Source organism: Cornus florida, unplaced genomic scaffold, assembly GCF_030987335.1.
Source record: "Cornus florida cultivar Cherokee Brave unplaced genomic scaffold, ASM3098733v1 CherokeeBrave_3.0.0_Hap2_Chr08, whole genome shotgun sequence".
NCBI lineage: Eukaryota > Viridiplantae > Streptophyta > Magnoliopsida > Cornales > Cornaceae > Cornus > Cornus florida.
In genome coordinates, this window is record NW_026775578.1 from 21,388,271 (window position 1) to 21,410,878 (window position 22,608).

General features: G+C 35.5%; 3 protein-coding genes and 1 long non-coding RNA gene across 4 annotated transcripts; 1 reads left to right on the top strand and 3 right to left on the bottom strand.

Annotated features, from left to right (window-relative positions):
* Nucleotides 1-106: 106 nt before the first annotated feature.
* On the bottom strand, nt 107-3,578 carry LOC132270712 (pentatricopeptide repeat-containing protein At2g40720). Its single transcript, XM_059771904.1, has one exon. It carries the CDS (start codon nt 3,194-3,196, stop codon nt 629-631), a length of 2,568 nt encoding a protein of 855 aa, XP_059627887.1. The 5' UTR covers nt 3,197-3,578; the 3' UTR covers nt 107-628.
* Nucleotides 3,579-4,183: 605 nt separating this feature from the next.
* LOC132270714 (glycerol-3-phosphate dehydrogenase [NAD(+)] 2, chloroplastic) lies at nt 4,184-11,169 on the bottom strand. Its single transcript, XM_059771906.1, has 9 exons — nt 10,562-11,169; nt 7,312-7,448; nt 6,894-6,999; nt 6,355-6,556; nt 6,118-6,205; nt 5,869-6,016; nt 5,230-5,379; nt 5,003-5,152; nt 4,184-4,587 (listed from the first exon to the last, which is right to left on the bottom strand). The coding sequence occupies exons 1-9, from the start codon at nt 10,922-10,924 to the stop codon at nt 4,573-4,575; spliced, it is 1,359 nt and encodes a 452-aa protein (XP_059627889.1). The 5' UTR covers nt 10,925-11,169; the 3' UTR covers nt 4,184-4,572.
* A 3,488-nt stretch (nt 11,170-14,657) lies between these two features.
* On the top strand, nt 14,658-15,296 carry LOC132268493 (uncharacterized). Its single transcript, XR_009469301.1, has 2 exons — nt 14,658-14,762; nt 14,924-15,296. It is a non-coding gene; the product is annotated as an uncharacterized LOC132268493 (long non-coding RNA).
* On the bottom strand, nt 15,276-18,008 carry LOC132268492 (two-component response regulator ARR17-like). Its single transcript, XM_059769331.1, has 5 exons — nt 17,780-18,008; nt 16,453-16,532; nt 16,273-16,350; nt 16,110-16,180; nt 15,276-15,991 (listed from the first exon to the last, which is right to left on the bottom strand). The coding sequence occupies exons 1-5, from the start codon at nt 17,907-17,909 to the stop codon at nt 15,895-15,897; spliced, it is 456 nt and encodes a 151-aa protein (XP_059625314.1). The 5' UTR covers nt 17,910-18,008; the 3' UTR covers nt 15,276-15,894.
* Between the last annotated feature and the right edge of the window lie 4,600 nt (nt 18,009-22,608).

The window sequence follows — 22,608 nt, forward strand, 5'->3', positions numbered from 1 at the left end:
ATTTTTTCTACTCATGTCAAATACCGACCGTGCAAATAAAAATGCCAAGATTTTAAATGATACTTGCACTTGTGGCAAATAGAAGTTCAAAAGAATGAATTAACAGTAATGAAAAAACTTATAAATCTCCATGGTCATTTAAGTACGTCAAGAACAAAAAATACATGAATCTCCAATGTTGTGCCTAAAATCATCAAGCTCATTCAACTGGATTATATTGCTTTATGCTTGGGAGAATTTTTGAAGTGACTAAATAAAGATCGTCTGATCATCAGAATAACTTATTTCTTGCGCTTGGGTTAGGCTGCAGCGGTTTTGTTCGCTGTGGCACTTCGATCTGACGCAGTCATCGCCTGGTACTGGCTCACCATCTTTGATGGTTAGTGGTCATCACCATTGCCGGTTCCACCTCTTTCGATTGCTGGACTTTGATGCAAATTTTCTCATTAGATCCCATCCATGATGCCTTCATTCAACCCTTGTCCTTCAATACCATCTACAGGTACTGCAAAGCTCCTCATTGATGCCACCTCAAGAACATTGTTGATACGCAATGTTCCAGGGTCAAAAAGCACTGGTCGAAACCTAGAAATGTCAAATTTGAGCAGAGTTCCTCGAAGAAAGATTCTCAGAATGCTTCAAGGCATTCATGATAAACTTCTTGCCTATCAATAATACTCCTAAGACTACTCAAAGTCTGATAGATTTCAACTGTCCTAGGGGAGGACGAATCCCCGGAGAAGAAAGTATCAACCTTGTTTCTCACCTCAATCCAACTGCATCCAGGGATCTTCTTCAACCCCCTCTGCCTCATTGATGCCCTCAGCTTTGCTGCCTTGTCCGGTAATCTGGCTTCTACATACAGATTCAACAGCTGAACATAGTTGCTGCCTCTGTTTGGCTCCATCTTAAGTAGGTTATGTGCTGCAAGTTCTCCAAGCTCAGTGTTACGATGGGCTCTACACGCCGACAACAAACATAGCCAAACACTCCTGTCGGGTTCAATGGGCATTTTTCGTATGAAACTGTAAGCATCATTCAAGCATCCAGCACGGCCCAAGAGGTCAACGATATTAACATAATGCTCCATCATAGGTTCAATGTTGTATTCCACTCTCATTGATTGAAAGAGTTTTAGGCCTTCGTCAACCAAACCAGAGTGGTTGCAAGACGAAATCAGGGAGAGGAATGTTATATCATCTGGTCTGATCCCTAATCTTTTCATTTCATCAAATAAACTAATTGCTTTTAGGCACTCACCATGAGATCCATAACCAGCAATCATTGAATTCCATGTCACTAGGTTTTTTTGAGGCATGTTCAGGAAGATGTGTTTTGCGTATTTTAAGCATCCACACTTTATATACATGTCAATTAATGCATTCTCCACTTGAAGGTCGGACAGAATCGCAAGTCGAATTTGGTATCCATGTATAGTCTTTCCCTTGAGCAATGCTGCCACTGATGAAACTGCAACAAGGATACTGGTAATGGAAACAGAGTCCGGATACAAGCCTTGCTGTACAATTTGAGGAAAAATATTAATGGACAGCTCTGGAAGATCATTCCGGCAATAGCATGCGATCATAGAATTCCAGACGACCAGATTTTTATGCAGCATACCAGAAAATACTTTTTCAGCCATCTCGGTGGACCCATATTTCGAATACATATCCATCAGGGAACTACCAACAAAAGAATCTGATTCAAAGCCACTCTTGATGACAAATCCATGAATCCCGCAACCCAAATGTATATTCTCTAGTTCCACAGAACAACTAATTAGACTTGCCATTATATCAGAATCAGGTCTCACTCTGTCAGCCTCCATCACTTTAAACAAATCCAAAGCCTCCTTGAATTTCTTATTTTGGCAAAAACCCGATATCATGGAGCCCCAGGCAACCATATCCTTGTCCTTCATTGTAGTAAAAACTGCATTAGCATCCTCTGTTTTCCCACATTTCGAGTACATTGTCAAAAGAGCACTCTGCACAGCGATAGTACTCTTTATCGGTCTTTTGATCAGTTCCCCATGAAGTGTCCTGCCATAATCATATAATCCAATCGCACTGCAAACACCTAAAAGATTTGATATTGTGAAAGAATCGGATGGAACAGCATCTAATCTCATCTGATGGCGAACAGCCAAAGCATCGTAAGCACAACCATTCCAGAGATATGCTGAAATCATAGCATTCCAGAATTCACTTTTTCTATCTTGTACAGAAGCAAAAACTTTTTCAGCATCTTCAACCAATCTACACTTGGCGTACATGGTTAAGAGAGAAGTACAAACATACGGGTCACTCTGGAACCCCATCTTGATAACATCATTGTGGACCTGCTTGCCAAGCTCTACATCCTCACCCCGAGAACAAGCAGCCAATGCACTGGAAAATGATGCTGACACGAGAATCAAATTCTCATTTTTCACTAATGAATATAATTCCAAGCTATTTTCCCACAACCCATTCTCACATAACCCACCAATCATCGCATTCCATACTACAACATTGTTTTTATTTTCCAACCTCTCAAAAACACACCAGGCATCCACTGGCCGACCACAATTCGAGTACATTTCAATCAGAGCAGTCACCAAGAAAGGATCATCATCAAACATGTTTCTCAAAAGAAAGCCATGAATCCGTTTTCCTTCCAAAAATCTTGGAAGACTGTCACACACTCCAAGCATAATACTAAGAGAGTATGCGTCAGGTCGGACACCCAATAATTGCATTCGGCGAAACTGAAGAATACCCTCGTCAATATACCCATATCTAAAGTACCCATCAATCATAGAGTTCCAGATTGTGATATCTGGAGCCAAAGCTTCACATTCACACATTTTGTCGAACACTTGGACTGCACTGCCTAGTGACCCACATTTGACATACATGTTTATGAGTGAAGCGGTGATGTATGGATCAAACTGTAAACCCAATGTAAAGACAGTGGCGTGGAGAGTCTTTCCATAGGAGAGATTTGAAAGGAAGGCACAGGATTTGAGAAGAGAAGGGAATGTGAACTTGGTGGTGTTGAGAGGGCAATGTGGTTGTCTAGTGTATAGTTGTAAAGCTTCTGAGAAATGCCCTTGTTGAACTAATCCTTTGATCTTGGAATTGGTTGGGACATAGAGATGGGATTGTCTCAGACTCGAAAATTTTCGAGTTACGAATAGATTTAGATGCATGGCTTAGCATCATCATCGTCGACCAAACAGAAAGTCCACTGGAGGAAGTTGTAACTTGTAAGGGCAGAACAGTAATATCACCGTGGCTGTGCACACAGAAAGAATTAGAATTTTTAAGAAAGCATTGTTCACACTTGAAATTTTTAAAAGAAAGATGTATCATTGCTCTTTTTGCAAACAATTTTAACTTTAAAACGAAGTGAGTGAGATCCAATCGAGTATATTCATTAAACGACCAGTCTTTTAATTTTACATCTCACTTTTAACTCCACATTTCATTCAAAATCTCTTCTTTTAACTCCATATTTCCTTCAAATTCTTCCACGATAATTATATTAATTGTAAGCGAGTAGTAAGTCTCTATGTATACAAAGACAAGAGTGTGCATCAAATCCTTCTTAGCCCTGCATTGGACTAGCCCATTCTTAAGTAATAGGTGTGTAAATTGAACATTTGCACTACCTAAAAAACGAAAGTAACTTCAGAAAATAATTCTCGTTTATCATACACAACTTGAGAAAATATAGTAATAATTTGCAAAATCATAAAATTCTAAAACAGTGAGATGGCCAACCAAGCATCAATTGTGGTATTCTGTTTCGATTCCCCTTCCTTGCCATCAGGGTTCACTGGACTTTCTTGAACCTAGGACAAACATGGACATTTGGATTTTTTTTTGGATTTTTTTCTATTACAACCTCTTTCTGTACCATACATCAAATACACATACAACACCCATTACATAATACATTGAGAATGTTACACATGCAAAGTTACTCCTTCCTTATTTTTTCTCTCTAAAAAATCAAGTATATTTAAAATTTTAAATACACACACACACACACACATGTATATATATATGATAAAGTGTGCGTGTTGTGTGTGTGTGTGTGTGTGTTGTATATATATTTTTCCCCTTTCTCACATGCAGTAACTCCCATATTACAGCTGCCATGACAGTTTAACAAGGTCGAGAGGCTAAATAACTTGATGACAGAACAAGGTTGGTGTATTAGACCGCTTATGACTGAACAGGACACCACTATATGTTTAATCGAAAAGGGGAAAAAATTACCACATACCTGGACTTGTCATTACAACAAAGAATCATCAGTGATCAAAGATGACACCAGCTTGATATCACGATTACCAAAATTCAAAGTTCCCTATACAGATCAAATTACAAAATCTCCAATTTATACATTTGTTCTCTAAACAACTTTAGGAGAGTGCAAAGATTACATGCTTTGGGGGACCAAAAAAAAAAATCTGTATGTTTACATCTGTTTGTATTTTTGTTGATGCAGCTTGGTGCACAGTCCATTGATAACTTGGCTTGTAACTAGAGAAAATCACCTCGGAGGGATCATCTTCTATCAAACTTCTTCAACCTAAAAACCAATCAAATACAGTTTTTCTTTTTATTCCAATAAAAAGGCAACTATAAAGTTTTTTCTTTTTCTTTTTGAAAAAAATAAAATAAAATAAATTTGACAAAAAAGATGAAGGGTTTATACATCCAGTTCAAAGTCTCTGAACCAAGAATTATACCCATATGACAAATTTTCAAATTTTTTCATTTAATTTTCTACTCTCTTCATTATGAACTTCATGTACTCCACTCTAACTGTGAGCTTCTCCTTTCCCTTCAGCGATTAGATTGAGCAACTTTCAACCCAAAGGGATCCCCAACCCGACTTTGGGGTTACCAACCCCAACTTTGAACAGAATAATGTTGTAATGAGGTTTTAAGTAGCACCCAAAAATATAAAATTGAAAATAAACTTCTTGGAGTACTAGAATGACCTGAGGGAGTCTCATCAACTCAAAAACAGCTTTCTTCGGGGTAAGTTCATTATCAATTATCCGAGCAACTGCCGTCAAAACTGGCATTTTGACATTATATTTCTGGGCCAAAGCAATCACAGCTCCAGCTGTTGATACACCTTCAGCCACCTAAAGGGAAATAGTATTAAGTAACCGCCTAAATTAACAAAGGTTTAACTAGTAGCATAAAAAAGATTTTCAGAGACCTGATTCATGGAACTTAGTATATCATCCAGCTTTTCTCCTGATCCAAGCCGAACTCCAACTGTTCTATTTCTTGAAAGATTCACAAAACATGTAAGCATAATATCTCCGGTTCCTGATAAACCAGTTATTGTTGTCGACTTGGCACCCATCTTCAATGAAAAGAGAACAGCCAAAAATGATTATTTCAATCACTACAAACAACAAGCAGGACAGAAAACCATTGAACCAAAATATTTAAAAATTAGATCCACAACCAAATTTGAATCATCTTAAGAAACCAAGGTCAAGGTTCAGAATTAACTATTGAAGTTGGATAAATCTCACAGGGAACTTTTAGCATAAAATCTCCTTGTTAGACCATGGAATAGTGGCCACAATCAACAACCACCAAAAAACTACATCTTTATGCCATTCACATGGCACCACTGATATCCAAAAATAAGGTCTTCAACTTCTGCCATGTATATATAATAAGCAAATACTATGTGACTAAGCAAATGTTGTCCACACCAAATAATAACAATTGAAATCTTCCCAAGCTAAAAGACAGGCTAACTAAAAGAACATTAATGGAAAATCAGGAAGTGAATTGGCTTAATGCAAAAGTGTGTTAAAGGTGTAAAGGATTGTAATGATACCTTTGTTGCTAACCATCGTATTTCAGAACAGCCCTGTGCAATAAGAGCAGCCATACAATTATTACCAAGATGCATCCCTTCAACAATTCCTGCTGCTATTGCGAGTACATTCTTTAGTGCACCTGCAATTTCCACCCCTGTAACATCACTGTAGTATCAGAGGTTACAAACTGAGCATGTGAATTCAAAATTCATTACATTTCAATATTATCTATGATTGATTTAGAAGATTTGGAGGATATCTTATACCTTGATGTGTTGATTCTCAGATTTCTAGAAGCTAAAAGCTGCTGAACTGCATTTGACAGTTTTTTATCCTTTGATGCCACCACCATCGCTATAAAAACATAAAGCAAGCATAAGAAAATAATTTCGTACATTTCAAACCAAAAATGAGGTGAATATTATTTCCTGTGAAGTTACAGTTTTCTCAAAAACAAATGCAAGTGACTGGCCCATTTACCCCAAAAAATGCAGTTGACCTACCTGTTGGCAACTTGTTTATCAATTCCAATGCAAATGAAGGTCCTGATAGTACAACATAAGGCTGGCGGGGGTTCCTCAGTGCTTGGGGAATTATCTGAGACATCATCCTTAATGTATTGAGCTCTAAACCTTTACTTAGGGATATGAATGGCAAGCCCGGATCAACATAATTCGCAATGCTCTCCACAAAAGGCGAGGTGAACTGCAATAAGATGGATCACATGAGAACAGTTGCCCTTGTTTCAATCATAATTTTATACTAGGGGATATAGGTTACATTTTCCCTCCCAGCACTTCGCATAAGCAGAAACAACACTGGGTAATGATATTTTTTTTTTCTCTCAATACAGGCTACATTTCCCAAGGAAGAGACTATGATATTACAAATAGTAATAAAAGAGCAATAGGTTCAAGACTTTTCGGTCAGCACCAGGACTCAAACTCCATTGCTCATACAAAAAAATAAAAATAGAAATAACAAAGATCTCCCCCACAATCAGTTAAAGCCATATATTGAATGGAGCACCAACTAAAGATACCTGCACAGGTACAGCATGGAGGCAAAAGTCTGCACCGAGCAAAGCAGTTTTGGCATCGGTTGTTGCAGTGACATTTTGCGGTAGCTTGTGTTCTGGGAAATACTTACTGAGAGCAAAGAACACTGAATTCAGTAAAAGAAATATATATATGAAGAAAACCACCAGGAGAAATAATGAAACAGGAAGCTAAAAAGAAAGATTTACAATTTATGTATACGTATGTATATGTACAAGAGATTATCACCTTGATAGGATTACAAGTGGCACAAGAAAAGAAGTTAAAAATATTCTGCTTATTTGCATCAAGGGTGTAAAAAGGCTCTTCAAGCAAGCCAAGAAGTAATTTTTTCTGCTCATTTTCATCTAGGGTGTAAAAAGGAAGAGTCAAAACATGTGATGCAGTTGAGAGAAGACCCACCAATTAAAATGGCTCTCATTAATAGATCGACAAACTTGAGGATCACGTACAAGCATGATAACTTCCAGTTGAGCTTTTCTACCTGCAACATGGGCAGCCATTGCTGTCCCAAAAGATCCACCTCCAAGCACCACCACCTAAAGACCAAAAAAGAGGGAAAGCACACTTATGATTCAGCATAACTGCAAAGGCATGTAATTAATGGAAATAATGATTAAATTTAAGAATTTTTAAGTCTAACTAGATAATCAATATATAACATATAGGTATACCAGCAGGTAAAATTTTACTATTGTTACCAGGTTTAATTATAGAAGTAAGAACTAACCTGCTTTGCAAAAATTTACCAAGTAGGACGAAACCATAACAGAATTTGAAGACTGATTACACTAAATTGACCCAAGGGTCATCATATCACAAGATATTGCACAGCTGGGAAATTAAATATTAAGAGATGAATCTAACATAATTACCATATCAAATTTAATCTAATCTAGTCCTAAATTCTAATATTGTTAAAATTAAATATTTATATATGATATGGCATGTCAAGGGATGCAACATGAGATATGCTTTACTTCATGAAATTTCTTTATCTCTAGCACTCCATTCCTGAATTGATAGGGTGGGAATTAGGCCTTGAGTGTTGTTTCAAATGTGTTGCATTTAATTAAGAATTAGTTGCTTAACATCAACCTAAAGCCAGTTAGACAGATTTCTGTAGATAACAGAATTGGAAAAGAAAATTAAAGATATGCTTTCAATAAAAACCTGATTAAAAATTTCTTTTTAGTTGCAAAGCATGGAAGATACTAATTAATAGTCTGGTTGTACTGCATACATTCCTTTTGAAAGAACCATCCGAACAGATATAAGACACATGGACAAGAGCATGAGAGTAAATCCAAGAATTTTTTTTTTTTTTTTTTGAATGGGAGCGTCTTTATATTGCATATCCATGTACTTACCTCATATAGTATAAGATCATATTAAAACATTAGATATAAATTGTTGAACATTTTTGGCATACATTCTACCAGTCTCGAACCTTGGCCATGTGGTTTAGGGTTCAAGCCATAAGCCAAGAGGCCACAAGGTGAACCAGTAATTCTACCTGAGTGCATATTTATTAGCCATTTGTTTTAGGTTCATGTGACATTCAAATTTGCAAATTAGTAATATGAATTCACAGATTTTGGGTGTATCCACTCTTGTTGACACGGAACACGAGAGCAGCCACCTCACCTCCCTAGGCGAATAGGGTGATGGTAGTCTCTCCGAAGAGAGAGTACTGAATTGATGCATTCGAGTGGGGCCCACTAGGGGGATGCACTGGTGTGAGGCCCAAGTGGGCGCCATTTGAATGCTTCAAAGTTGTTTGGCTCAGCCTTTCAGCATTGTCTCTTTGGAGAAAGTAACATTTTTCAGGAGAATAATGTGAATTATGGATTCACACTTCAAGATATCTCAACATCTCTTGGGAATTATCAAGGTCATTCAACCTTGGATAAATGGCACTCTATAATGAGCCCGTGTAAAATCATAGAGAGGGCCTACAAAACCAAATACTGCAACAAGGGCATCTCACCGTCCACCTGAGCACATTTCAGCCTGAAAAATGATCACCCTATGAAGCAATATGTTGTATCAGCCTGTTGAGGTAAACTTATCTTCCATATCATGCCTACAAATCAAAGCTGGGGGTCTGAGGCAATGGCGATGATCGCAATCTAGTATGTTGGTGCAAAGAGGCGTAAAAACAAAAAACAAAAAAGGAAAGGAAAAAAAAAACAATTATCCAAATGTGGATTGCTAAATTTAGAAGTCATTAACCAGTGGAAGAGACACTTTTCCCTGCAAAAAGATATAATTAGAACCATAGCGCCATTAAATGCAGGGACAGATCTATCAAGGGCAGAATGGGGGTGGACGCACACACTGAATTTTTTTTTTTTTGATGAGTAACCCACTGAATTTTTTTTAAGTAACATTACAACCTATAATTTTTGTTCAAATATTAAGAAAGCCGCCACTCAATACCCATATTCTTGGCCATATTTTTGGGTCTTAGTGAAAGTAAAGTAGTCGAGTCACTCTCTCGTTTTCTCACTCTCTACCGCCCCACATCCGTGGTAATAGACTCTCTCTCGTTTTCTCACTCTCTACTGCCCACATCCATGGTAATCGACTCTCTCTCTCTTTCTCGTTTTCTTCCTTTAGCATCTACCACTATACAGAGGGCATTTTCTGCTATGAAAATTGTGAACAACCGATTGCTCAATCCAACAAGAGATCTATAGAAGAGTCATAGTTTGGGGGTATATGTTTAAAAAGAGATATTTGGTTGCAAGACAAAGAAGCTATCATATGGCGTTCTCAAAATATGAAAACTTGCCAAAAAAAAAAAATTGTAAATGTACTCAATGAAAATATCAATTAATGTTAAATTCTTTTGTCTATTATGATAGTTTGAAAAAAAATAATAATAATAAATTATATATATATATATATATATATATATATATTCTTCATGTCGTTCAAGGCCAACCCCTAATATAATTTTCTTGCTCCGTTACTGATTAAATGGAATGATGACCCCCCCCAATCACTCCTGTAGCCTCATCTTCACTACTACCATACCAGTGACCTCAATTATGCACCCTGCCAATGGCAATCCCACCATTCAAAAACAGAATTCGTTGGACAATGGAAGTCCATGTCGATGACTGGCCACTCTAAATAACCTCAACTCATTCCTCCATAATCAAAGCATGTCCATTCAAACAGAGAAACAGATTCTATTTCATGCATCTGGAAAATAAGTTGATCAAGTACCCTATTATCCATTTCTACTCTTTCTCTTTCAGGGCTCATGAAACAAATGGGAAAAGGGATTAAACCCATTTAAAAGGGAAGAACACACGGCCATGTATGCTCTTGCAAACTTAGAATTCCAAGAATCAACAAATTTCATCATGAATCAGAATTGACCATACATAAAAATGAAATTCCTTAAATAGCAGCCAACAATGTTAAAGTGAATTCCGGCCATGCATGTTCTTGCAAACTTAGAATTCCAAGAAGCAACAAATTTCATCAAGAATAAGAACTGCAAATACATAAGAATGAAATTCCTTAAATATATAGCAGACAACAATGATAAAAGTGAATAAACATATAAAGAAGCACACACTGAATATATATATGCAAATCGATATGTGTGTGTGCATGTGTGTAGAAAGAAGCGAACCTTGTTGGTTTGTTCAAGAACGTCGGTCTTTTTCTTAGAGCGCCAAGAACGGGACCAGCGGACCAACTTCTCCCAGGCGAGTCTGACCACTTTGCGGCGGTCTCCGGTTTCATCCAGGGAAATGTCGGGGTTGAAGTTAGGGTTTTGTGGAGGTAGTGGTGATGGTAGTGGTGATGGCGGGTCGAGGTTTTTCGCATAACAAGTAGTGGTGGTGACAGTGTTGTAGGTTGGAGAGTGAATGGGGACGAAATTGGGTTTCTGAGATAATTTTTGGACCGAATTGAGACTATGAAGCGATTGTGATGAGTGAGAATTGGAAGAGAATGCTAGGCTCGAAAACGGTGGCTCTAATATGGCCGCCATTGTTACACAGAGACGTGAGAAAGAGAGAGAGACGGGGAGTGCTTAGTTTTCGTCTCCAGGAAATTTCGGTGTCTTTTATCTTCCGTTCTTGCTGGTTATTGTATTTGCACTTTCTAGTCGTGCAATAAAACATTTACTTCAATTCCATGGTAATAAAACATTATCATAAAGTGAGTGACTAAAGTGGACATTAGCACAACGTTTAAGTTTTTGAGTGCAAAGATTTCTAGAGATTCAGTGTCAAGTGTGTATTTGGAAAGTGTTTGTGGCTCTGCTAAATAGATAGAGTTGTGCGACCATAACAATGGCATTTATGAGTTTGAATATAAAATAGGGCTAAGAATATAAAACTCACTATGATATATAAAAACTATTTACTAACCCCCTCAAGTACATAAGCTATAATAGTACCCCTTCATGTTTTAAAAAGTATAACATATCACCATCTCCACCACGTTAGTTAACCGTATAAAATTAACGGGATCTTATCACATGACCATCACGTGCACCATATACTGCATTATGCTGACCAAAAAACCCTTGAAATTGCCTTCTCTATATAAGACAAATTGCATGGGCTTTTACAAATCAAAGCTTCAGTTTTGTTATCTTCTTCTCTCTCGTTTTAGTGGTGTGGTATCCTCCATAGCATTAGTAACAGAAGTTATAGTCCTTCATTGAAGCGGTAATTGATCGATTGAAGTTCCCAATTGATGATTTGAAGCCCTAAATCACAGCCCGTGTCATCCCTAAGTTGATTATTTGAAGCCCTAAACCACAATGACACAAACCATTTAGAATCCACCAAGATCTTCGACCACTGAGCGATTACAGACACAAAACACACACAGAACACTCGCTTTCAATAATTATACTCAACACTCGTTTCTAACACTCGCCTCCATAACACTCAGTGCGCACACACAAACACAACACAACAATTTAGGGTATAAAATCGTTTATTCTATACAACCCACACGACATCGTTTTCACACAGAGGGTATACAACCCCACACGAAGGGTATACATCTCAATACGACATAGATTCACACAGGGGGCATAATTGCCATTTAAAATGCACAATTTCATTTTAATAAAAATTTAATATACTATCAAGGGCAATATTGTCATTTCGCAGTCACTTAACGGTTCTGTAACGAAAAGGGGGCAAAGTGATAGTTTATGTTAATTCAGGGAGTTTTGTAATAATTGTGGGGGTTATATATAATTTTTGTAAATAATAGGAGGGGTTTTATATTTTTAACCCTAATAAAATAATGATTTCAAGCTTTCAAATCAGATGATTTCAAGCTTTCAAAATATGTTCCACGTGCGATTTAGATGGAAAATAATATAAGTTATATGGATTGGTGTTAAAGTGAAATAGGTTATATGGGTTGGTGTTAGATCAACTCCAATGGCATTTTAAAATTTGGTTCTGCATGTGCCACAATGGTGTGTTTTTGCTCTTCAAAAATAATAACTTTTATAATATTTTTTATTTTTTAATTATTTAGTAAAATAATTTTAAAAAAAAAAAAAAGAAAATTCAACACAAATATATTTACAAATAATTCAAATTGTCAAATTAATTTTCTTTTTTAAAAAACAAGCAATACAATATCCATTATGGATTGATGTCTTTTTGCACGTGAAAAAAAAAAAATATTATTTTTAAAAATAAAAATGAAATTTTTTTTAGACTGACACAACCAGTGCCTTAACGGCTATTTGTACATTTGTTTGATTTTTTTAACCCAAAATAGCCATTTTGGAACTATTTATGTTAGCCCAATGGTGCCTTTAACAGCTCTTAATTTCAATATTATTCAGGGACCAAAAACAAAAAAGGCTAAAAAATTTATTTTTAGCTATTTTTTGACCCAAACAAGCCCTTAGCACATGCTCTAAGCTCTTTTTTAAAAAAAAAAAATTAAATAAATTACTTGCAGGCCCGCAATCGCCAACTAGGTCGTCAGATTTGGCGACCAACTCCATGACCCAATTTTTGGGCCCACAAAATGACGACCCCCATTGAAGCAAATTGGGTCGCCAAAGTTAAATTGGACTCATGGGAAAATGGGTTTCGTGACTCATGAGCCCCAGTGAAGTTGGCCTTAGTATCACCTAATAGTTATTTAGTTTTTGGATCAAACTACGAAGTGATTGGCCTGTTACAATCGATATCAGACGTAAACTTAGTCTTTGATCTAATGTCACGCCAAATATCCCGCCTGAACGTTTCCGGATGCCTTCTTCCGAATAATAAGGGTGACCCAATAGCAGCAAAAGTGTTGCGAGTGTGGGTGGGAGGCAACTTTGAAATTGACCAAACAACTTAAGTCCATTCTTAAAATAATTCATTCACTTTTACGTAATGTGATAAAATATAGCAACACCCATATTGTTTGGGTAATTGATTTATGGTAAGGAACCTGAGAGAAGAGTAGGAAGACAAGACTCCTAATCTTAAAAGGACAATACTTGGGTCCTACCTCAAGAGGATGAAATTCATCCTTCAACCACATGTGGCCTAATACAATTTAAACACATATCCAAGTTTTTAAATTTTCTAATAATGGTCAATATCCAATTTCTTATAAGTTAAGCCCAAATCCATTTTTTTTTTCTTTCCCAATTTAATTTTTTTTAGAATCCCTCTTTTAGGGTCTTTCTTCTCTCTCTCCCTGCAAATCCCCATATACAACCTCCATCTCAATACAAATCAACCGAAACTCATAAGTGACACAAAATTGTACCAATCAGAATTTGCAGTATTCACAAAATTCTAATAGTTCTTTTCATACTGCGTATTTTCCACCCACGAGGGAGGAAAAATATATATATATATCGAAGATGGAAAACATAGATCTAGCGTTGACAAAAATTAGACCTACTAGAAAACCTCTAAAACTCTATTCATAGAGGTTAACATCAAATTTCCATATAATATTTTAATATCATATTCGCTCCATTAATATGTTAATTTATATGAATATGAGATTTTCTCACATATACGAATATGTATTTTTTCTCACATATTTTGTATTCTTTTTATTATGTATTTTCCAATTTCATATGGAGGTTGGGTATAGAAACAATGATGATTGTTTTGAAAAGAAAAAAAAATTATATATATATATATATATATATATATATATATATATATATATATATTTAATTTAACCAGCAAGAAAATATGTAATGATTATTTTTTAAAAATTTAAATTTTTAGACACGTGTTCAAATTGTATTGGACCACATGAGTTGAGAGGATAAACTTCATCCTCCTAAGGGAGCACCAAATATTGTCCATCTTAAAAAATACAAGTAATAATGGTATTAAAAACGTAATATTATTGGAGAAAAATAATATTATTGTGTTAGTTTGGGACTTTTCTATAATTTTATTTTGTGAGAGAAAAAAAAAAAAAGAAAAAGAAAAAGGTGGAGTGCCTGAAGATATTATTGGAGGGCAAATACATCTAAATAACACTATGTCTAACTCCCCGATCTCGTGTCACACAAAGTAACGTATAGATCCAACGATGGTGCGTCCAGTGGATGCAATTTAATACCATAAGGTCAGTCGGTAGATAAACCAAACCATTCACACTGTCTCTTGCATTACGATTCCCAGTTCGGCCGCTTGGCCAGCCTTGTTTACGTTTTTCTTTCTTGTACGCACAACCTTTCTAGACTTCTCCATATACTCGCAATATATAATACACACACACACACACACACACGTGTGTTATCAAATCTTTGCTAATGTGATTATGTTTATTCTGCTGTAGATCTTCTGCAATCCGAAGAAAGATATATACAAAGGATTCAGGTAAAGTTATACCTAAATTTTACATGAACTTGATCTCTATACATATGTGTACAGCATATATAATATATATATATACACACACACACACACATAGATGAGCATATGGGTTGTCCTGGTTTTGCGATTTGATTTCTGGGTATTCACCATTTTTGGCTAGTCAGGTGATCGAAGAACATGGGTCACCACCACCACGACGACGACGACGGTCACCATCACCATGGCACGTGTGATCCATTATTGGTGGAGTGCTGTTGCATCCCATTTTATCTAGTTTCGTACATAATCAGAGGGATTAGGAGGTGCATGTTTCTTGCTTGCTTCCCTGTTTTGCAGTGCTTTGGATGTGATGAACATAGACATCACCATCACAACAGGCATTTTTATTGATCCACCATTCACACTTATTTCTTTTTTCATTCAATTCATATCTGATTTCTTTTCTTTTTCCTTTTCAGTTACCAAAAAATAGAACTCTTGTTTGTGAATCAAATTTACTCTGTTTTGTTTGATTGCAATGTACATTTTATTTCCTTATATAGCTCTTTCTTTTTTTTTCTTTTTCTTTTTTTCTGAATTATGAAGAGATACTAAGATAAGAATTAAGAAAAGTTAAGTTGTAGGACAGTAAAAGGTGGAAAATTTAAAAAGAAAAAGAAATAACAACTATTTTCATAATCAGTAGTAAAAGGGCATACTTCATCCGAAAAGGATGGACTAGTTTAGTGCACGAGACTTTGTTAGTTATTCAGGAGTGTTAGATGTATCATGTAACCATACTTTTGCATCGGAAAAGAGTGTTTCCAGTTTCAAACTCATGACCCATTCACAGTGGAGCAATCCTTTGCAACAGGGGCCAAGACCCACCCTCATTTTCCTAATTAGCATTCTATGCCAAATTTTCTCGGACACCGAACAGGAAAAATAGTAGAAAATTTCATTGAAACTACTCGTGATTGAATTCTATGGAGGTAGAGGGTAAAATTGAAGTAAAATGAACTAATTCCCTGCTGAAGCAAACTGGTCTAATAACAGAATGCTTCTGAGTGGTCTTCAGTTAACTGGTTATGTATGTGGCTTCCTCTAGCTGTTCAGGTACTCCTAAATGCTCCTCCTAACTTCCTCAAGAATGCTTTTAGCTTCTGTATTTCGTCATTCGACGTCTCAATTCCTTCACATCCGATTGTTTGATTGGCTTTAACATGAACATCTGAGCTCCTTCTTCTAAGCATCTGTTCATGCAATGAAAATATATTACTAATTCTACATGTCCAAAGAAATAGAAAGAATAAAAAAAAAAAAAAAAAAAAATGGGAAAAGAACGATGCAACGTGTATTAGTAGTAATTACTTATTTATTCGAGTTGGGATGTTCTCGGATGACATGATCACAACTGGAACCTCCTTCATGTTGGATGACTTCTGCTTGCAATTTATAAATTTATGGTCAACGTTACGCCATTGAATCTAAATTTGAAATGCAGTACTACTTCCGTTTCCGGAACTTAGTATACCTTTATTTTCTTAAGCAGCTCATAGCCCGTCATTCCTGGCATACAATAATCTGTAATTATCAAATTTACCTTCAAATCCTGCAACACACACACAGCACAAGAATGGAAAAAATTAGACTACGAGTTGAAAAGGTTTTGATGGGTTGTTATGTTGCTTTTCTTCAAAAGAAAGCCACTTACACTGCCATTTGATTTGTTCTTGTGATCATCTCCCAAGCCCAAATACTCCAATGCCATCAATGCATTTTCAGCAGTAGTCACTGCAGCAATTTATGAATTAGCATATCCTGTTAATGTCACATATGCATTTACTACATGAATACTGAAAATAGAGCCGTTAGTATAAGTGTCAGTCATAGTTTAGATGGTTAATTTGCTAGTGTTTTCACATTTACTGTTCCTACACTGCAAATTTTCAAATGAACTTGGAACAGTATCTTCTTCTCAAATGAGTATCAAATCCATTATATTGAATTTACAGATCAGGATCTAAGTTGCCAAAATGGTCCATAATTATCCAAAAGGACCTGTCCAGCCAATTAACTCAGATGGGACTTAGACATTGATACTGGTATGTAATTGAATCACATTTGTGAAGTTGCGGTCCGAAATATGTTTTCGCCCGCGTGATCGTCTATGACCCGAATTTTTTTTACTCATTTTTCTTGCGGGTTGTGGATTTAGGTTGTAGACTCTATTGTAACCATGGTTATAGGTCGATACGCAACTTATCGTCCGGTTCGTAACCCTTTTTTAAGAATCCGATATCATTACACACTTTCATGAACTGGTCGGCCGATTTACACTGATATTCGCCCGAGTCCAGAATACCGCAATCGATATCACGACTGCAAACCATAATTGTAACTCAGTATATAAGGGGTGTGTTTAGGTTTTATGGTGTGGTAGGGTTTGAGGTGTGTTTAGGGTTTATGGTATGGTAGGGTTGAAACTTGTAATTTGCCGCTTTTCGAATAGTGAAATCTTTTTTCGAATCTTCAGCATGGAAATAATCCCATGATTATTTTTCTGTTGTGTTTTTTTTTTTTTTTTTTTTTTTAGGTAAGTACTTGAACACCTCTCTACCTTCTCTTTGAGAGAGATGAGAGGTTATACCATTAGGTTTAATAGCCTATTGTTACATGAGTTCCAATGAAATTCGATGCATTAGTGATGGAATGATCTCACCCTTTATCTTTCAAGAAATGTACAATCAAATGGTAAATTTGCCCTTTGAGATCTAATGTCAGGTGTATAATTAAGTGATAAAAAAAAAATGTTAACAGAGTTTGTTCTCTTCCAAGTAATGATCATCATTGTACAAGAAAGAGAGAGAGTGAATGAAAAGACAGTACTCTCTCTTAAACAAACAATATGGATTAATGAAGTACCGAAGAAAGATTGAGTGATTGAAGACATAGATTCATAAAAGCAGTAATTAATAATTAATTATTCAACCCCACCTAATTAAAATATAATGAAGACAATAGATTATATATTTAATTACCTTTGCAAGAAGAGTTCTTGAGTAACTTCTCAACTAGTTTGAGATCAATGAGGTTATCATCAACTGCCAGTACATGAGGTTCGTCCCCATCATCCATCATTCCCTTCCATGAACAACAAGAACCTTCCATATGTTTCTTTCTTAAACCAAAAAATTATAAATATATATATATATATATATGTATATATGTATACCTAACCAAGAGGGACTATAAAGAGAGAGAGATAGAAAACACACAAAATGAGATGAATAAATGCAATGTAAGTGGTGGGAATTTATAGTGTTAGTATTGTTATATAATCAAAAAGGTGGTCACAGATATTTCGTGATCCTTTTGGGTTCTCTCTCTTGATTTGATGCAGTCTGTCAACCATATATTTTCTCTCTCTAAACAGAGTCCCAGATTATCAGTATTTGTATCTGCCTCTTGTCCTTGAAGGAAGATCCTCCCTCCAGCTCATTTCCCTCGCTTTTTTTTCTTTCTTCTCTTTCCTTTGTTTTTTCCGCCCATTGTTTTTTACTAGTATAGCATTTTTGGTATGTGATATACTTAACAAGTTAATCTTAAAAATATGGTATTAGTCAATACTTATTAGTCATTCCTACTTGAGTATTCAGATAATAAAAAAGAAATAAAGAAAAAAATCATTAATTATCTACTTTCGTTGAGGTAAAATAAATAAATAAAGGGTAAAAATTAAAAATAAAAAGATAAAAAGCATGTCGATTTGGAATGACTTTTAACGTAGTATAGATCCCGATTTCGATATCAGTTGCGGTCGCACTATAATGGATACCGACAATGTAAATTGATTAATATACAACGAATCATAAGTTTAGTGATATTGTCCGCCTGATCAAGAGTGGGTCTTAATTTTTTCTCTGCGCTATGATTCGATCCTATGTCGGTGTGTCAAAATGATACTGTTACAATGCACGGGATGACGCGCCGAATCGCCTGGACAGGCGGGGAAATCTACGACTGTGTTTTAGTTGCAAAGATGCGCGCCCTTGTGGATAGAAAGGATGTACAAAGTGGCTGTCTCAATCACTTGACTATTTTCCATCCAAAACAAAATAATGGGGTCCTATTTTTCTTCACTTTGTCCTTTTTTCCTGGTAAAGATTGCAACAACAAATATCATATAAATCTTTCTTGAAATCATTTTTGGACAACGTAAATTTCTAGAGATACTAAGTGTGAAAGATAAGAAACTTACCATTAATGGTAAAATAATGGTATTAAAAACTATCAAATTTTTTTTTTTCTCCCTAAAAAACTATCAATTTGACTATGGCCCCTTTTGATCTCTTTCCTTTCTTTATCTGTTTGGGAGACATCTTAATCTTATATTACTCACTAAATCATTGTGGTGAAATAAAAAGATAGTATTCATTTTTAAAATATCTTTTTTTGACAAATTAAATTATTACAAGATTGAAAGTAAATTGTACACCATTAGAATAACTAAACTATCTTAGTAAAAAAAATAATAATAATCTTTGTAACGATTCGGATTTTGATTCAACCCGCTGCAACAGTGATGACCAAAAAATGACCCGATAACGGATTCGAAATGCGGAAGTAAAAGGTGAAACAACGGTCTCTAGAGATACAATGGGTCTCTAAGACACCAATGTGACCCTCAATGAGTTCATGGAACCCAAAAGAAAACAAATGCGGAAGTATCGTTTCAAAAACGGACAAAAAGAAACCTATGAGCAAAATAGTCATTTTGCAAAAATTAGATTCAACTGCTATCGAGCACACCACTGGGAAGACAATGAAAAACTAATCATGATGGACTCAAGAATTTCATTATTCGGATTCCGGACGAAAAAGAAACGACAAAACAAAGAAAAACGAGCAATAAAGTTAAAAGGGATAAACTGATAATTATCCAAAAATATCTGGGTACAACTGAGCACACCGTTGGATAAATAATGAAAAATTAATCAATTTTTTTAAAAAAAATCATTTGATTTGGAGTCCGGATGAGGGAGAAAGGTCAAAAACAAAATCGATGTCGCGGCGGCCCGACGAAGGCCGTGACAACTACAGTTCCGTCAACCCACTACTGCTGCAACTGAGAGTAAAAACGGACATCTAAACGGATTTTTCTGGAAAAACTCAAAGAAGAAACCCCACCTAAAATCAAGTTTCCTACCCCGATCGCAGACAGAAACAAAAAAAGTGCATTATAAAATGCCCAGAATGTCCCCGAGAAAATCTGGTTAAGGGGGTAAAAATTTCTCTGAGCTGCTACCCAAAGAAAGGAAATAGGGCTTCGGGAGGTTTTAAATTGCCTAAATTGAAAATGCAATCTTAAAATACACCCACAAGACTCCCGGAAGTTTCAAATCGGTCGTCACACTTTTCCAAAAAAAGTCGATGAATAGTACCAAGTACATTTGCACTAAAAATCTGCAAAACCTGGCAACAAGGATTTTTCGGACAAATATGGATTTTTGAGGGCCAAGATGGCATTTTCTGGAAAAACACAAAGAAGAAACCCCCCTCAAAATTGAGTTTTCTACGTGAATCATGAGGAAAAATAAAAAAAACGTATTGTGAAATACCCGAAATGCCCCTGGAACATAATAGAGTAAAATCCCTAAAAATGCTACTTAGAGTTTTTGTTTCATCAAGGATGGTGTTGTTTGCCAAAGTGAGTATGCAAGTGCATGCAATATGTGTACCAACGTGGCCTAAAGCCTTTTTACATTCCATTAACAAGTTTTAACATACAAAGCCTTCATAATTGATAAAAATACATTTTCAAGCAAAATATGGCACCAATTGAATGCAAGTGCAAATATAAACTTGTTTGGCCCTTGGCCTCATGTCTTACATGTCAAATGCATTAACAGGAGTGTACTTATGTACACTTTACATACGTAGAATCAAATAATACAAGTTTGATACATAAAGCTACCAAACGATCCAAGGCAATGAAATCTTCAAGTCTTGAGTCCTGTCCTGAAATATGCTCCAGTATCGTAGGGGTAAGTAACATAAAGCTACTCGTAGGAGTTGAGCATGCATCGACCTAACATTTTATAATTTTATCACCTTAAGATGAAACATATCAAAGGAGTTCATGCCACCTAACGTCTATGTCAAAATGAGACTCAGGAAGCATCTTAAGCTACCTTAAAACATTTCTAGCATAATCACATTGTTCATGCAATTCAAATAACATGGAAACACGTTATACAAAGCAACAAGATATAGATTCTCAAAGTCTTCAACTTGAAATCCAAGATACGAAAACAATAAGAGTGGGTCATGCCACCTAACGTCTATGTTCAAAGTGAATCTATAGGATCATTCCTAAACTACATTTGACCATCAAAACACAAATTATGATATCGATACAATTTAACCAACATTGGAACTTCCAATACAACGCTTAAAGCATGATTTATCAAAGTTAACATCTTGCAACTTAAAATGGGAAATCAAACAAAGAACAACAAGTTACGAAATCATCTAGTTATCAACTTGAAATTAAATACGAAATCAAACAAAGTGGATACTCGGACGTCACGCCGGATCAGACCGACAACATAGTTACTTTAGGGTTACTAGCCCATGGGTAACCTCCTTATGTGCGCACTAGACTATATAGAGGGACAATCTCCCGTACTAGGACCAAGTCCTAGCCGTAACCAACAACGACATCCCCAAGTTTCCAAAATTAACAAATTGTGCAACAACGTATATATATCAATATGTATATACAAGATATCAACTATTTACCAAGCACAATCCAATTTTGGAAACATATACAATACATGCTCAAAGTTTACAACTACTATGGCATGAAAAATGTTAAATACAAGGTGCGCAATTCCTTACACATAGCAATAATATATCCAATAAGGAAAACATATTCTCATGAATATAAAAATAACAACTATGTTATCCAATGCTTAAAAGTAATCAAGTGAACATACACCGAATTCAAATCCATGATTTAAATATAGAAACAATTTCCAAAATACAATTAAATCCATGGAGTAATAAAGTAGAATTTAATTAAACATAAATAATTAAATTCTCTAAATTTTAAGTTAATCCCAATTAACCTCAATTTAATATATATTGAAGGACATGTCATGGTCATCACGTATATAACATCAAATGACAAGTTAAGTGATTAAAACACTTAAAACAAAATTAATCAAGCTAATTAATTTATTTCCTCTAGATTTTTAAACAATTCCAAATGCCCTCAATTTAATCTATGTTAGAGAATATACCAAGGCCTATCCAAATATCACATTACATTATGATTTCATGGTTGCTATCACCATGTGAATTAAACTTTCACAAAAGATAAATATTAAATAATTTTTATAATTCTTATCCAAATGCCCCAAATTTAATATATGTTAATCAACAGACTAAAACTTAATTTCCTAACATGCCACAATTTAATTCCATGTTATACACCAAGCTATATGAATTAAATCTCAAATATAGAAATTAATTAAATTAAATTCTAAATCTTAAACAAAACATACTCACAAATTGTATATGCTCATATAACAATCAATACAACATAAATATAATCCTAAGACACCCCCTACCTCAATTTGAGATGAAAATCTCAAAAGCCATCAAAACGAAACGGCTCCAAATCCGACAATACTTCGCGGTTTTGTCGGGGACAACGGCATGAACAAGAATCTCAAAGAAGTCCCATGAAAATCACTACTTGAACTCAAAACCAAACTCAAAATTTGGTCGGAAATGGGTTCTAATAAGGGTAAAAGAAGCGTATAGTCAATACGAACACAAAACGCAAAGGCACTTCAACTTT

Coding starts and splice junctions, on each gene's coding strand:
- LOC132270712 (XM_059771904.1), bottom strand. CDS start 3,196: ATGCATCTAAATCTATTCGTAACTCGAAAATTTTCGAGTCTGAGACAA.
- LOC132270714 (XM_059771906.1), bottom strand. CDS start 10,924: ATGGCGGCCATATTAGAGCCACCGTTTTCGAGCCTAGCATTCTCTTCC. Junction 7,000..7,311: donor AATGAGAGCCATTTTAATTG/GTGGGTCTTCTC, acceptor CTTTGCTCTCAG/TAAGTATTTCCCAGAACACA. Junction 6,206..6,354: donor GATAAACAAGTTGCCAACAG/GTAGGTCAACTG, acceptor ATGTTTTTATAG/CGATGGTGGTGGCATCAAAG.
- LOC132268492 (XM_059769331.1), bottom strand. CDS start 17,909: ATGGAAGGTTCTTGTTGTTCATGGAAGGGAATGATGGATGATGGGGAC. Junction 16,533..17,779: donor CAAGAACTCTTCTTGCAAAG/GTAATTAAATAT, acceptor AAATTGCTGCAG/TGACTACTGCTGAAAATGCA. Junction 16,351..16,452: donor AGAACAAATCAAATGGCAGT/GTAAGTGGCTTT, acceptor TGTGTGTTGCAG/GATTTGAAGGTAAATTTGAT.